The sequence below is a fragment of the Salmo trutta genome, chromosome 13, assembly GCF_901001165.1.
Source record: "Salmo trutta chromosome 13, fSalTru1.1, whole genome shotgun sequence".
NCBI lineage: Eukaryota > Metazoa > Chordata > Actinopteri > Salmoniformes > Salmonidae > Salmo > Salmo trutta.
The window spans coordinates 8,573,559-8,588,597 of record NC_042969.1 but is presented as its reverse complement, the minus strand read 5'-3'; the positions used below and the strand labels follow the sequence as shown (position 1 = coordinate 8,588,597).

At 42.4% G+C, this 15,039-nt stretch overlaps 1 protein-coding gene across 1 annotated transcript in view; it reads right to left on the bottom strand.

Moving 5' to 3' along the window:
• mgat4b (alpha-1,3-mannosyl-glycoprotein 4-beta-N-acetylglucosaminyltransferase B) overlaps positions 1 to 15,039 on the bottom strand; it is a 203,310-nt gene that overhangs the window by 36,350 nt on the left and 151,921 nt on the right. Inside the window, exon 8 of the mRNA XM_029770807.1 lies at positions 5,495 to 5,609. Coding sequence (XP_029626667.1) covers positions 5,495 to 5,609 — 115 coding nt within the window. The remainder of the gene's footprint in view (positions 1 to 5,494; positions 5,610 to 15,039) is intronic.

Here is a 15,039-nt window from a genome sequence, read left to right as displayed (position 1 = left end):
TTAAATGGAAGAAGTTTGGGACCACCAAGACTCTTTCTAGAGCTGGCTGCCCGGCCAAACTGAGCAATCGGGGGAGAATGTCTTTGGTCAGGGAGGTGATGGTCACTCTGACAGAGCTCCAGAGTTCCTCTGTAGAGTTGGAAGAACCTTTCAGAAGGACAATCATCTCTGCAGCACTCCACCAATCAGGCCTTTATGGTAGATTGGCCAGACTGAAGCCACTCCTCAATAAAAGGCACATGAGTTTGCCAAAAGGCACCTAAAGGACTCTCAGACCATGATAAACAAGATTCTCCGGTCTGATGAAACCAAGATTGAACTCTTTGGCCTGAATGCCCAGCATCACATCTGGAGGAAACCAGGCAGAGCTCATCACCTGGCCAATACCATCCCTACGGTGAAGCATGGTGGTGGCAGCATCATGCTGTGGGGATGTTTTTCAGTGGCAGGGACTGGGAGACTTGTCAGGACTGAGGGAAAGATGAACAGAGCAAAGTAGAGAGAGTTCCTTGATGAAAACCTTCTTGAGAGAGCTCAGGACCTCAGACTGGGGTGAAGGTTCACCTTCCAACAGGACAACAACCCTAAGCACACAGCCAAGACTACGCAGGAGTGGCTTCGTAAACAATTATCTGAATGACCTTGAGTGGCCTAGCCAGAGCCCAGACTTGAACGCAATCAAACATGTCTGGAGAGACCTGAAAATAGCTGTGCAGTGACACTCCCCATCAAACCTGACAGAGCTTGAGAGGATCTGCAGAGAAGAACGGGAGAATCTCCTCAAATACAGGTGTGCCAAGCTTGTAGTGTCATACCCAAGAAGTCTGTATTCACTGCCAAAGGTGCTTCAACAAAGTACTGAATAAATGGTCTGAATACTTATGTAAATTTGATATTTCAGCAAAAAATGGCTTTGTCATGATGAGGGAAAAAAAACAATTTAACCAATTACAGAATAAGGCTGTAAAATAAAGAAATGATGAAAAAGTCAAGGGTCTGAATACTTTCCGAATGCACTGTATATGTGTGTGTGTGTGTGTGTATATAACAACCGTATTGCATTAGTTGTCATGCATCTAAATTACATGAACTCATGGGAGAAGGTGAAGGCTGTAATGCTAGTGAATGCTGACTCAGGAGAATGCTTGCGTGAAGGGATACAGAGGTGGAATTTACTTCTGGGCTGAAAACGCAGCATTATATTAGGATTGTGACTTAGGAGAGATGCTTTTCTCTGGCCTTGTCACCAACAAGCTGCTATGAATAAAGTGTAAGAACAATGTGGTGCTTACATATGCTATGAATCGCTGACTGCTGAATAATGAATAAGTACCGAATGCAGGACTTGGGGTGCATCGCAATACTCTTAAGTGACCTACTTTTCTCTTCATTCTGCACTAATTTGAAAGCAATATGGTGACTGGCATCCAGATCTTTACTTTCAACAGTCCAGTTTTTCAAATTAGTGCAGATGAAGGCGAGGAAATGAGGAGAGGAAGCCACTCTAGAGTATTGAGATGCACCCCTGGACTGCCAAACCCACTGTTGAGCACTGCAGTCTAAATTAAACTGACAAATCCCATTTCTCTCCATCCCTACATGATCCCTTGGGCGCTAATAATAATTTGTGCACGTGGCGGCGAGAGGTGCTGCAAAATGATAGCATAATTGATTGTTTGCCATGAAGCGCGTTCAAGATGATAGATGATTTTTAATAAAATGTGTCATTTGTTATAACATAAGTGATATTTCAGCAGATAAGGCTCGGAGTAAATTACAATTTTAAGTCTTCTGTTTTATTTTAATTGAATCAGGTTCTAGTTTCTTGGAGCATGCATATCTTTATTTATCTTTGTAGGCTATTGAGAGCTATCTGTTTCATTGATGTAGGATACTCCGTACTGTGTTTTCCCCTTCTTTTCTATCAGTTGATAGTCTTTTTTTCCCCTCACTCATTCAAATGAGATCTACCCCCCCCCCCCCACCTTTGCCTTACTAATCTTCATGAATCAACACTCTGAGTGAGACACCCTGTCCTGTCTGTCTCAGTAGTCGTGATCCACTTCTAGTCCTGTTCAATGCTCAGTCATCCGGAAGACATGACCTCTCTCTACCCCCTATTTCCTTGCACTCATATGCATATCCACACATTCAGATGGCTGTTTCCTGATTCTCCCTGATTGTGCTCGCTGCTAGCCCTGTCGGGCCGGTTAGCCTCAGAATCCTAATGAGAGCGGAAGGGAGAGAGTCACTAACAGTCGCTAACCACTAGCTAGAGCGCCTAAAAACACCTGAGAGAGCCAAGTCAGAGCACAGCCCATCGGATTACTGCTCACAAAGCCTCCCCACTGCTTTGTGGGAATTATGTATTTAGCGCCGCATGGCGGAATATTGTTATGGGGAATATTGTTATGGTTTGTCTCGGATCATTATCGTCACGACGATGACTAATTATGTTATGTAATTGTGTTTTAAAGCCCATTGACAACAAACGCTGACTGGACTAAGCCTAATACAGAGGCTGTGCAGCTCTCTGACTGCGTAATAGCGCATGATGAGAATGGGAGTTGATTTTTGGTAAATCTTGTTGTCTAGGCTACTTTCTTCATCTTTAGGGAAAAGGAAGAAGCAAAAATGTGAGAGTATCATTACTCAACCGTATAGCTATTCCTCCTTTTAACTACTGTACCTCGTCCGTTTAAAATCTCTAAAAAGGTGACAACTTTGAACAAGTTCAAACGCTCAGTGATTCTAAATCTAGATCTCATTCTCTTCCCCGCTCCCTCTCTCCTAGTCCTCAGACTGAAAACAAGCAATGCAGAATCGAGGTCGGTGTCTTTTCTGTGACCAATGCTGTTGACCGCTCGGCGGCGGTAGGCTTATCAGAACTCCGGGCCGGTCACGGTTGTCGGACCGAGCTACACGCGAGGACCATGCGCTCAACTTGAATGTGTACGGAGAGGGGGAAGGAGAAAGAGAGGAGAGAGAGAAAGATGAGAGAGATATAGGGGTGATACAGAGCGAGAGAGAGAGAGAGAGAGAGAGAGAGAGAGAAACAGGGAGAAAGAGAAAGTGACGCCTCAGCCCCATCTCCTTCACGGGAAGCCTGCAATCGGATCCACACACTAAACTGACAGGCACTCAATACGCTTAGATAAGCACAGCGAGTGACAGCAGCAGCTACGTTATCCGTCAGAAGCTTTAACTTTATATGTTTGATAAGTGGAATAGGAGAAGGCCCACGTCAAGCAATCTCAGGCTAAGATTTCTACTCAATTGAAAGTGAATAGTAATCTCAGCATTGTTTTCCCCCCATGGGAGATAGTCCTTGGAGACAACTTTTGTTCTACCAGCAGCAACATATTGCACCTAAATGTATTGTTTTATTAGTCAATGGGCTCCCAATAGACTATTCCCCAATAGGTAGAAGTTGCCAGATCTCAGATCAGCTTGCCCTCACCCAATCCCATGCTTACCCTTAAGCGCAAAACTGACCTTAGATCAGTATCACTCCCTAGTCCCTATACATCCTACTGGTCCTATAGCTAGAGGGAGAATACAACACATGTTGTTTGACAGCCTCTATAGACAGGGCCCAGTAATGAGGGAGGTCTTGCTGGGGGAGATGGGGCTGGAGAGATGGAGTGGAAGGAGAGGAGAGTGGGCATCAATCACTGGTTAAGTTGGGCCCCGAACAGCGCTCAGGGACCTATTAGAGTAAAGTGCAGCAGCAGAAGCTCATGAGAAAGAGCATGCTGCATGCAGTGTAATTGTGTGTAAATGAGGGGGATTCTGTATATATATATATATATATATATATATATATATATATATATATATATATATATATATATATATATATATGTGTGTGTGTGTGTGTGTGTGTGTGTGTGTGTGTGTGTGTGTGTGTGTGTGTGTGTGTGTGTGTGTGTGTCAGAGAGAGAAAGGAAGAGAAGAAAGTGTTTTGGTCAAATGTCACCCTTGTAAAGGGGTGGATGACACTCAGCTAATTAGTGTAGTGTCTTCATAATGCTTGGTCCATGGCAATCACTTCACTGACGCTTCTTCCAATACTTTTCTTTTCCATTTCTCAGAGAGAAAAAAAATGCTCTCAGTTGTCACTTGTGTGAACACACACACACACACGACACAGAGGCACACAATGGCTTGGGTATATGTGTGACAGCTGTGGCCGCTTAATGGCCTTTAAGTGGCTGCTGTCATTTGTTCTTTACTGATCAGCAGAGAGTCACAAGACACCAGACCCCCTCTTAGATGTCTGAATGGAAAAGTTAGAAATGTCAAAAGGCCACAATCATAAGAAAGTGGAATTCAGCTTCAGCCAGACTATTATGAGTCCCATGACAAAAACACACCATCAGAGAAGGGTTCATTTGGGTATTTTCCGCTCATAATTTCAAATCAATCGGTGCCATATTTTTTGGTTCAGTCATAGATGAGTGCTGAGTGGTAAGGATGATGTATATCACTATTCATTTTCATAAAAAAAAAAAACGATTGACTCTGACAGTGAGTCTGTGTGTGTCGTTAGAATGCTTGACTTCAATGGGGTCTGTCTGTGTCTAGCACGTGTCAAACCCTGCAGAAACAACACTAGGGGATTCTTTGGTTCAGTTTACCTTGGGACCAGGCCCTGCGCTGGCTGTCAAAACCTCTTTACTTTGGGTTAAAATCAACTAGCTCCCTACGAGCCCTGAAAACACACCGCTTGTTCCCCATTTTCTCCCCGAATATAACGCGACAACTGAAAAGCTTTGACCGCATTTTGTCCCCTCCAGCTCACTTTACTTGAAAGTTGGAACTGCTCTCACAAACCGAGACTGTGGCCTTGACTCTAAAATGTACTTCAGCCCCATTCAAGTGCTGTATTTTCACATGCCAGCTACCCAACACTGATAGATTGCGGAAGATATAAGTAATTGATTACTCTCGACAGTATAATTACAGCAGAGATCAAATGGAGGTTGACGCTTCAATTAATTTTGGCGGCTTTAATTCAAAGTGGGTACTTTTAAATTGAGTTCTGACGAGTTGGAGGGAGCTTAGGAACAACTTTCCTGCCAAGCTGTAGATTTGATCATAACCTTCTGACTAAAATAGCTTACCTTTGCCATTACTCAGGATTATGTCTTTGAATAGCCGAGCGGCTTTCAAGTTTGTGTCTTGCCCTATGTTCAAATATCAGTGTCCTAATTAGGGGTTCATTGTTAGTCCCTATTTCGGGGCTGCCTTGGTAAAAATCTTAAGTCGTAAATCTTTAACTCACAGATTCAGTATTAGAGCACTATAGGCTAGTTCTTCTGGCTGTAGTACGTTAGTGACATGGCTCTTTACCACACATAGGCACTCAACAGCAGCGCGTAGGGCTAGCTCTTCTGGCTGTTGCCTTGGTGACACACTGAGTCATCGCTCGTTAACTCACACACTCAACAGTAGCGCTATGCTAGCTATTTTGGCATGGGCTGAGGCTTACCGATGAAGCCCAGCTGGGAGAACTCCAAGATCATCCACTCCTCAGAAGGCTGCTGCAGGGCAAAGTTCTTCATCGTGGTGAAGTAATTCGGACGGGCCACAATGTCATCCTCCAGCTAAGAGAAAGTGAGAGAAGAAAAACGGGAAATAAAGACAAACATTCTGTTCTGTGCTTATTTCTCTCATTAACGTGACAATTCCCAGTCATTACGTTTAATTAAATACTAATTGGTGTAATTTGTAGCAATGGGGTTTTGTGATTGCAGCCATATGGCCATGACTATTCAATAACTCTGGAAGGGGTTGAAAACATTACACATCATGAATGACAATGTGAAATTAAGCTGTATTACACATTTGTATGACTCAACATATTGTCTAGTACAGTGGTTCCCAAACTTTATATAGTCCCATACCCCTTCAGACATTCAACTTCCAGCTGCGTACCCCCTCTAGCACCAGGGTCAGCGCACTCTCAAATGTTGTTTTTTACCATCATTGTAAGCCTGCCCCACACACACACACACACACACACACACTATACGATACATTTATTAAACAAAATAATGAGTTTTTATCACAACCCGGCTTGTGGGACGTGACAAAGAGCTCTCATAGGACCAGGGCACAAATAATAATATAATAATAATCAATAATTTTGCTCTTTATTTAACCATCTTACATATAAAATCTTATTTGTTCATCAAAAATGATGAATAACTCACCACAGGTTAATGAGAAGGGTGTGCTTGAAAGGATGCCCATAACTCTGCAATGTTGGGTTGTATTGGGGAAAGTCTCAGTCTTAAATCATTTTCCACACAGTCTGTGCCTGTATTTAGTTTTCATGTTAGTGAGGGCCAAGAATTCACTCTAACATAGGTACGTGGTTGCAAAGGGCATCACAGTCTTAACAGCGCGATTTGCCAAGGCAGGAGACTCTGAGCACAGCCAAATCCAGAAATCTGGCAGTGGCTTCTGATTAAATAACATTTTCACAGAACTGCTTGTTGCATTTTTGATGAGGCTCTCTTGTTCAGATATCGGTAAGTGGACTGGAGGCAGGGCATGAAAGGGATAACGAATCCAGTTGTTTATGTCATTCGTTTCGAGGAAAGTACCTGCGTAACTGCAAACCTAACTCACTCAGGTGCTTTGCTATATCACATTTGACATTGTCCGTAGGCTTGAGTTCATTTGCACACAAAATCATACAATGATGGAAAGACCTGTGTGTTTTCCTTGTTAATGCAGACAGAGAAGAGCTCCAACTTCTTAGTCATAGCTTCAATTTTGTCCCGCACATTGAATATAGTTGCGGAGAGTCCCTTGTAATCCTAGATTCAGATCATTCAGGTGAGAAAAAACATCACCCAGATAGGCCAGTTTTGTGATAAACTCGTCATCATGCAAGCGGTCAGACAAGTGAAAATTATGGTCAGTAAAGACAAACGTGTCAATACTTTGCCCCTTGATAACCTGCGCACTTCTGTATGTTGTAAAAGCGTTGCCCATTTCAATGCATAGTGCAGAAAATATGAGAGTTCAGGGGCCTTGCTTTAACAAAGTTAACCATTTTCACTGTAGTTTTTCAAGCTGTCAGGCATTTCCTTTTGCAGTAAGAGCGCCTCGATGGATGCTGCAGTGTACCCAAGTGGCGTCGGGAGCAACTGCTTGCACACGCGTTCCCACTCCACTATGTCTCCCTGTCATGGCGTTCGCGCCATCAGTACAGATACCAACATGAGCAGCAGCTACGTTTGTCTACATACGGACCATTAGTGGAATTCCCGTAAGAGAGTAACGGTTGATGTGATTGGATGTTAATTATTTGACTAGGCTACCTGTATTTGACATTGTGTTGTTATTTCGCTGAACACTAGAAGGTTTAATTTTATTTTTGGCAATGAAACGAGGCTACTCAGGCAAGAAAGAAAACTTACCCAAATGTGTAGCCCCGTTAGAAAATATAAATGGACTGTTTGGAAATGTAAAGAAAAAAAAAATAAAACTTCAATAGACTTGAACAGGAGATGACACACGACCGCAAACTCAATCAAATAAATGTTATTTGTCACATGCTTTGTAAACAACAGGTGTAGACTCCGACTCTAAACTACAACTAATTAACGCAAAAACAAAAAGAGAAAACAAAAAGAAAAAAAGACAGCTCGACAGCCATGTTGAGAGAAGTGACGGCTGCTCTGCGTGTCACTAAACAGATGAGGTGATTAGGAAGGAATAAACTGTGGCATAATGCTCTCCTCTCCTATCTGAGGCAAGGCTCCAGCACTGGGCCCACGCAACCCCTGTCACTTCCCATCTCACGCGCTTCCCTCTCACCCCCTGTTCTCCTGCTGCATGTGGGGACCGAGGTGGAGACAGCCTGGATACATGTTTTGCGAGTTGGACGCAGAGCGAGGGTGATACTGTACATTGGGCTGCAACAGATGGCCGTTATCCTATTCCCAGGCGGTGGCGGAATAAACATGCCTGTTTCCATCGGTTTCCATTTTCCATTGACATTTTAGTCATTTAGCAGAAGCTCTTATCCAGAGCGACTGACAGTTAGTGCATTCATCTTTAGATAGCTTGGGAGACAATCACATATCTCAGTCATAGTAAGAACATTTTTACGCAATAAAGCTGTGGGAATAATCAAGATAATCCGTGAGGAGGTAGGGTTTCAGGCATTTTTGGAAGATGGGCAGGGACTCTGCTGTCCTAACGTCAGAGGTAAGCTCATTCCACCAATAGGGTGCCAGGACAGAGAAGAGCTTTGACTGGGCTGAGCGGAAGTTGACCCCCGTAAGGGTGGGAGGGCCAAGAGAGCAGAGGTGGCAGAATGGAGTGCTCAGGTTGGGGTGTAAGGTTTGAGTATAGCCTGAAGGTACATGTTTCCATCCGAGTGGCTAAAGTCTGCCTGGTAACGAGGAGCGCGTGTGTTTAAGCATATACACCTGTTTTGTTTGTTTGTCTGTTTGCTTGTTTAACCTGTCTGTGTTTTAGGGTCAAGTAGCGGGCACCCTTTTGAAGTTGCAGATACAGGTAACTGATTCTACAAGTGTCTGGAACTTAATTGGAGGGATGCAACACTATTCTTCCACGAGAAATTCCATCATTTGGTGTTTTGTTGATGGTGGTGGTGGAAAGCGTTGGGTTGAGATCAGACTGAGACGGCCATGGCATATGGTTTACATCGTTTTCATTCTCATCAAACCATTCAGTGACCACTCGTGCCCTGTGGATGGGGGCATTGCCATCCTATGGGGGCATTGCCATCCTATGGGGGCATAGCCAAAATAATGGGCAAAATAATGGCCTGACCAGCATTTTTATACATGACCCTAAGCATGATGGGATGTTAACAGCTTAATTAACTCAGGAACCACAATTGTGTGGAAGCACCTGCTTTAAATATACTTTGTATCCCTCATTTACTGAAGTGTTTCCATTATTTTGTCAGTTACCTGCATGTTGGATTGTGTTTGTGTTTTAATGTTTCCTTACACAGTTACTATCATCCGAGGCGGAGGCCCAACGCTGCATGAAGATGGACAGAGTTTAACCCTTTGGTCCTCCGTCTGCTCTCCCACAATCAATTGTGTCAGCAGCCTTCCTTGGTGATGAGGAGAACATATCACCTAAACGGAACATCCTGAGGTAGACTCTTTCAAGCCCCTCGCCTCCAGAGGTTTTGCATTGTTTATATCTTAATGTACATAGTATACTGCCAAAAATAGAGATTTGCCTGCCAAAAAGAGTAATGCAGGGGTTTTATGTTTCACAGAGACTTGGCTAGATCCTTCCGTCAAAGACTCAGAAATAGAAAACTTCCTAATTACCCGAAAGGAAAGAAATCGGAGAGGAGGGGGTGTGTACATTAATGTCAGAGCAGACATTGGTTTTAATATGAAAACAGATTTAAATCATGATTGCATGGAAGCAGTTTGGCTGGATATATTATTACCTAAAAGCAAACCAATCTTTACAGGGGCATTGTATAGACCTCCAGACAGGAGTTACTTTTATGAGATCCATGAAAATGTGTGTACTGCCCACTGTGACTTTCTAAACTCTGAAGTGATTCTACTGAGTGATGCAAATGCTGATGTAGTGAACATGAGCTGACCCTGTATAAGGCCTTGTCTAACTTCTGCAAAACGTTCTGTTTGACTCGGTTGATAAATGAGCCTATAAGAATCTGTGACACCAGTCAGTCTGACATTGATCTCATTATTGTATAACACAAGACATCCAAAAGTGGTATAATTGCAAATAGAATTAGTGACCATTTCTTAATACACCGCACTAGGAAAGTGAAGGGGGGAACTGGAAAATTGCCACAAAACCATCAGGACAAGATCCCTCAAAAACTATGACAAAAAAATGATTTAATGAATTGCTAGGACAGTCTGACAGGTCTGATGTTATGGAAAGTGAGGGTGTGGATAGAGCATGGGAAGGTACATTTGTCAGTCAGTACTGTGGACAAGCTGGCACCCCTAAAAGTGATGAGGATCAAACAAAGGCCAAAATCCTGGATCAGTAGGGAAATCCTTCCTTCCATCACCTTGAGAAACAATGCTCGAAAAGACTGACGTCAAAATTGCCAGATTCCTTCACTCAATACAAACACCTAAGGAACACAGTTCAAAGGCTGGTTGACGAAGCAAAACTGTCCTTCTACAAGAGCAAGATCCAGGACAATATAAAGATCCCAGGGGACTTTGGAAGACTCAAGGACCTAGCAACAAGCAAAAAACAAAGTCAAACAGCATTAGACTGAACATCAATGGTAATGTTACCTTTTACAGAGCACAGGTGGCTGATAAATGAGTTCAATTGGTTTTTCAACACCATTGCCAGCAACCTTGTTGATCAACACCCAGAATACTCTGGCACCTTTGGAAACCATCATATTGAAATCTATTATTCAGTTAAGGGCGTCTCCGAAGGACAGTTAGCATTTCCCCAGGTTTCAACTTTAGATGTTACAAATATGCTTAAAGATCTTGACAAACAGAAAGCCACAGCACTGGATAACATCCCAGCTAGATTCCTGAGTGATGCTGCTGATCGTATTGGATTTTATGTAACACACATCATCAACCTTTCCAATCCACATGGTAAGGTACAACAAGAGTTGAAACATGCAAGAGTTGTTCCTTTATACAAGAAAGGAAGCTAAGTTGAACAAGGGAACTACAGAACAGTGCCAATCTTGTGTGATGTCATTTTATATAACTTTCGGTCCGGTTTTAGACATTCCTATTCTACCGACACTTGTTTACTATACTTGAGAGATTTTAGCTAGCAAGAAATTGACAAGGGAAACTTCTGTAGTATGGTGATGCTTGACCTACAAAGATTTGGCACCAACTCCTTATTATGTGAAAAGTCATACCTAACTAACAGGGTCCAAAGGGTGGATGTAGGTGTGACACTGTCCGATACTAAGGAGATAAACTGTGGTGCCTCCTGCATGGGAGCATTTTGGGGCCATTGCTTTTTTTGCTCTACATAAAAGACATGGACTCTGCCTCTTCATGACCGCTGTTCCTATATGCGGATGATTCTGCCCTCTTGGTTTCACAAAAGAATAAGGAGACTGTTGAAAAGACCCTAAGCAGCGAACTGACTAAGTGGTTATCCGACAACAAACCGTCTCTGCATTTAGGCAAGACAGAATGTACCCTGTTTGGTTCTAAACACAAAGTGAGATACTCTTCCAACTTCTCGGTGAAGTGTAATGGTGTAGTGGTGAAGGAGAAATGCTTTGTTACATGCTTGGAATGTGAACTGAGCCAACACATGACAGGTAAACTCATGGCTCTGAAGGACATTGGGAAGGTTCACTCCAGGACAAAGTTCCTGTGGTAGCCAAGTTCCTGGATACAGAGACTATGAGGACCCTGGCATCTCTGATACAGTGCCACTATGACTATGCTTGTATCTCATGGTTCAGTGGCATACAATCTGAAGGACAAACTTTAAACAGCCCAAAACAAACTAATGAGAATTATACTCAAGCTCAGCCCTAATAATTTCAGGTGAATTGAACTGGCTTCCAGTTGAGGTCCGGGTGGTGCAGATCAAACGGTTGATGGTTTTTAATGCTATAAATGACCTTGCCCTCAGTCATCTGTCTGGTTATTTTAATTTCATTAGAGACACTCACAGCCATCACACCAGATCCAGTGTTGCCAATATCAGACCGCTGCGCTATAGGAGCATGGCTGGAAAAAGCTATTTCCTTAACACAGCTGTAGAAGAATTGAATGGGGTACCAAACCATATGAAATCCATCCCTACACTAGTGAGTTTTAAGATAAACCTTAAGAAATGGATGATGGGCAAAATGCTTTAAAACTGCAGAGGCTTAACCTGTTGGGGCTAGGGGGCAGTATTTGCACGGCCGGATAAAAAACGTACCCGATTTAAACTGGTTACTACTCTTGCCCAGAAACGAGAATATGCATATAATTAGTAGATTTGGATAGAAAACACTCGAATGTTTCTAAAACTGTTTGAATGGTGTCTGTGAGAATAACAGAACACATATGGCAGGCCAAAACCTGAGAAGATTCCATACAGGAAGTGCCCTGTCTGACAATTTATTGTCCTTCTGTAGCCTCTCTATCGAAAATACAGCATCTGTGCTGTAACGTGACATTTTCTAAGGCTTCCATTGGCTCTCAGAAGGCGCCAGAAAGTGTAATGAGATGTCTGCAGTCTCTGGGCTAAGTACAGCAGCTCTGTTTGTTACTGGCCTGCCTGGGGACAGTGACACTGGAGATGCGCGTTCATGTGAATTCTCCATTTTGTTCTTTCAGTCTTTGAATGAATACAACGTCGCCCAGTTGGAATATTATCGCTATTTTACGAGAAAAATCGCATTAAAATTTATTTTAAACAGCGTTTGACATGCTTCGAAGTACGGTAATGGAATATTTTGATTTTTTTTGTCACGAAATGCGCTCGCGCGTCACCCTTCGGATTGTGACCTGAACGCACGAACAAAACGGAGCTATTTCAATATAACTATGGATTATTTCGAACCAAAATGACATTTGTTGTTGAAGTACAAGTCCTGGGAGTGCATTCTGACGAAGAACAGCAAAGGTAATCCAATTTTTCTTATAGTAAATCTGAGTTTGGTGAGGGCCAAACTTGGTGGGTGTCAAATTAGCTAGCCGTGATGGCCGGGCTATCTACTCAGAATATTGCAAAATGCACTTTCGTCGAAAAGCTATTTTAAAATCTGACACCATGATTGCATAATTCTTAAAATAATTGTTATGTATTTTGTGAACGTTAATCGTGAGTAATTTAGTAAATTCACCGGAGGTTTGCGGTGTGTATGCTAGTTGCTAGTTCTGAACATCACATGCTAATGTAAAAGCTGTTTTTTGATATAAATATGGACTTGATTGAACAAAACATGCATGTATTGTATAACATAATGTCCTAGGAGTGTCATCTGATGAAGATCATCAAAGGTTAGTGCTGCATTTAGCTGTGTTTTTGGTTTTTGTGACATATATGCCTGCTTGAAAAATGGCTGTGTGGTTATTTCTGGCTGGGTACTCTGCTGACATAATCTAATGTTTTGCTTTCGCTGTAAAGCCTTTTTGAAATCGGACAGTGTCGTTAGATTAACGAGAGTCTTGTCTTTCAAATGGTGTAAAATAGTCCTATGTTTGAGAACTTTGAATTATGACATTTTGTGGTTTTAAATTTGGCGCTCTGATGTGTCACTGGCTGTTGAATAGTGCGGGACAATTTCGTCCCACCTACCCATTAAAGAAAGTATAATGGTTTCAATGAACGTTACTTGGTAACCTATTTTATTCCTTTTACGGTTTCCTCCTTATTGATGAGATGTATTTTGTTTTCATGTTATAATCTTGTGTATATTTTGCTTATGTATTTTCATGAGGATCACAATGGAAATACGTTTCACTTTTTTGTGTCATCCTCAGTGATTTTAATGGCATTCTACTATATCCACATGTGTGGCTGTATTTTGTAAATCCATTTTTTTTTTAAAACAATGTGAACCTGATTTTACAGCCATATTAACATGTTCTCCTGGTTCCTCTAATGAGTACAATGGCACATTATGAACAAATCTGAAGGATCTCTCCAGGGGACGGGAATTATTTAGACAGTATGTCTGACGAACAAAGGACCGAATGTTTCTGTACTCTCATCAAAGTACAAAATGTCACATGGAACAAGCGTTGGCGTCTGAACCATATGGTACACATGCGTTGGATTTCCTCAGTCTCATCTTCAATGGAAACAGATCGTCTTCTTGTTCCAAAAACACTGACGGAGCAGGCCTAGTGGTGTGTCAACATATCCTCATACAGTTGAGGTAGGGAAGGGGGATGACTGATGTATTAAAGTTCCCGGCCACTAGGAGCGCCGCTTCTGGATGAGCATTTTCTTGTTTGCTTATGGCCTTATACAGCTTGTTGAGTGCTGTCTTAGTGCCAGCAACGGTTTGTGATGGTAAATAAACAGCTTTGAAAAATATAGATGAAATCTCTCTTGGAAACAGTGTGGTCTTACAGCTTATAATGAGATAATCTACCTCAGGCGAGCAAAACCTTGAGACTTCCTTAATATTAGATTTCGTGCACCAGCTGTTATTGACAAATAGACAAAGACCGCCACCCCTTGTCTTACCGGAGGCAGCTGTTCTATCTTGCCGATGCATGGAAAACCCAGAAAGCTGTATGTTATCCATGTCGTCGTTCAGCCACGAGTCTGTGAAACATAAGATATTACAGTTTTTAATGTCCCGTTGGTAGGATAGTCTTGATCGGAGCTCATCCAGTTTATTATCCAATGATTGCACGTTGGCCAACAGGACGGATGGTAGAGGCAGATTACCCACTCGCCGTTGGATCCTTTACAAGGCACCCAGACCTACGTCCCCTATATCTCTGTCTCTTCTTCATGCGAATGACAGGATTTGGGACTTGTCCGGAGTCTGAAGTAAATCCTTCGCGTCTGACTCGTTATAGAAAACAAATCTTCGTCCGGTACGAGGTGAGTAAACGCAGTTCAGATAACCAGAAGCTCTTTTCGGTCAAAAGAGACGGCGGCAGAAACAATATGTACAAAACAAGTTACAAATAACGTGAAAAAACAAACACAATTACATAATTGGTTAGGAGCCCGTGAAACAGCAGCCATCTCCTCCGGCGCCATTCTATTTCTCTGTAAACAAATTAACAACATACTTTCAGCGTGCTTATAGAGAAGGGCACTCAACACGTACTGCACAGACACAAATGACTGATGATTGGTTGAAAGAAATTGATAAGACAATTGTAGGAGCTGTACTGTCCGATTTCAGTGCAGCCTTTGAAACTATATTACTGACCATAAACTGTGGTTGAAAAAAAATGTATGTGTTATGGCTTTTCAACCTCTGCCATATCGTGGATTCAGAGCTATCTATCTAATAAAACTCAAAGGGTTTTCTGTAACGGAAGCTTCTCTAATGTCAAACATGTAAAGTGTGGTGTA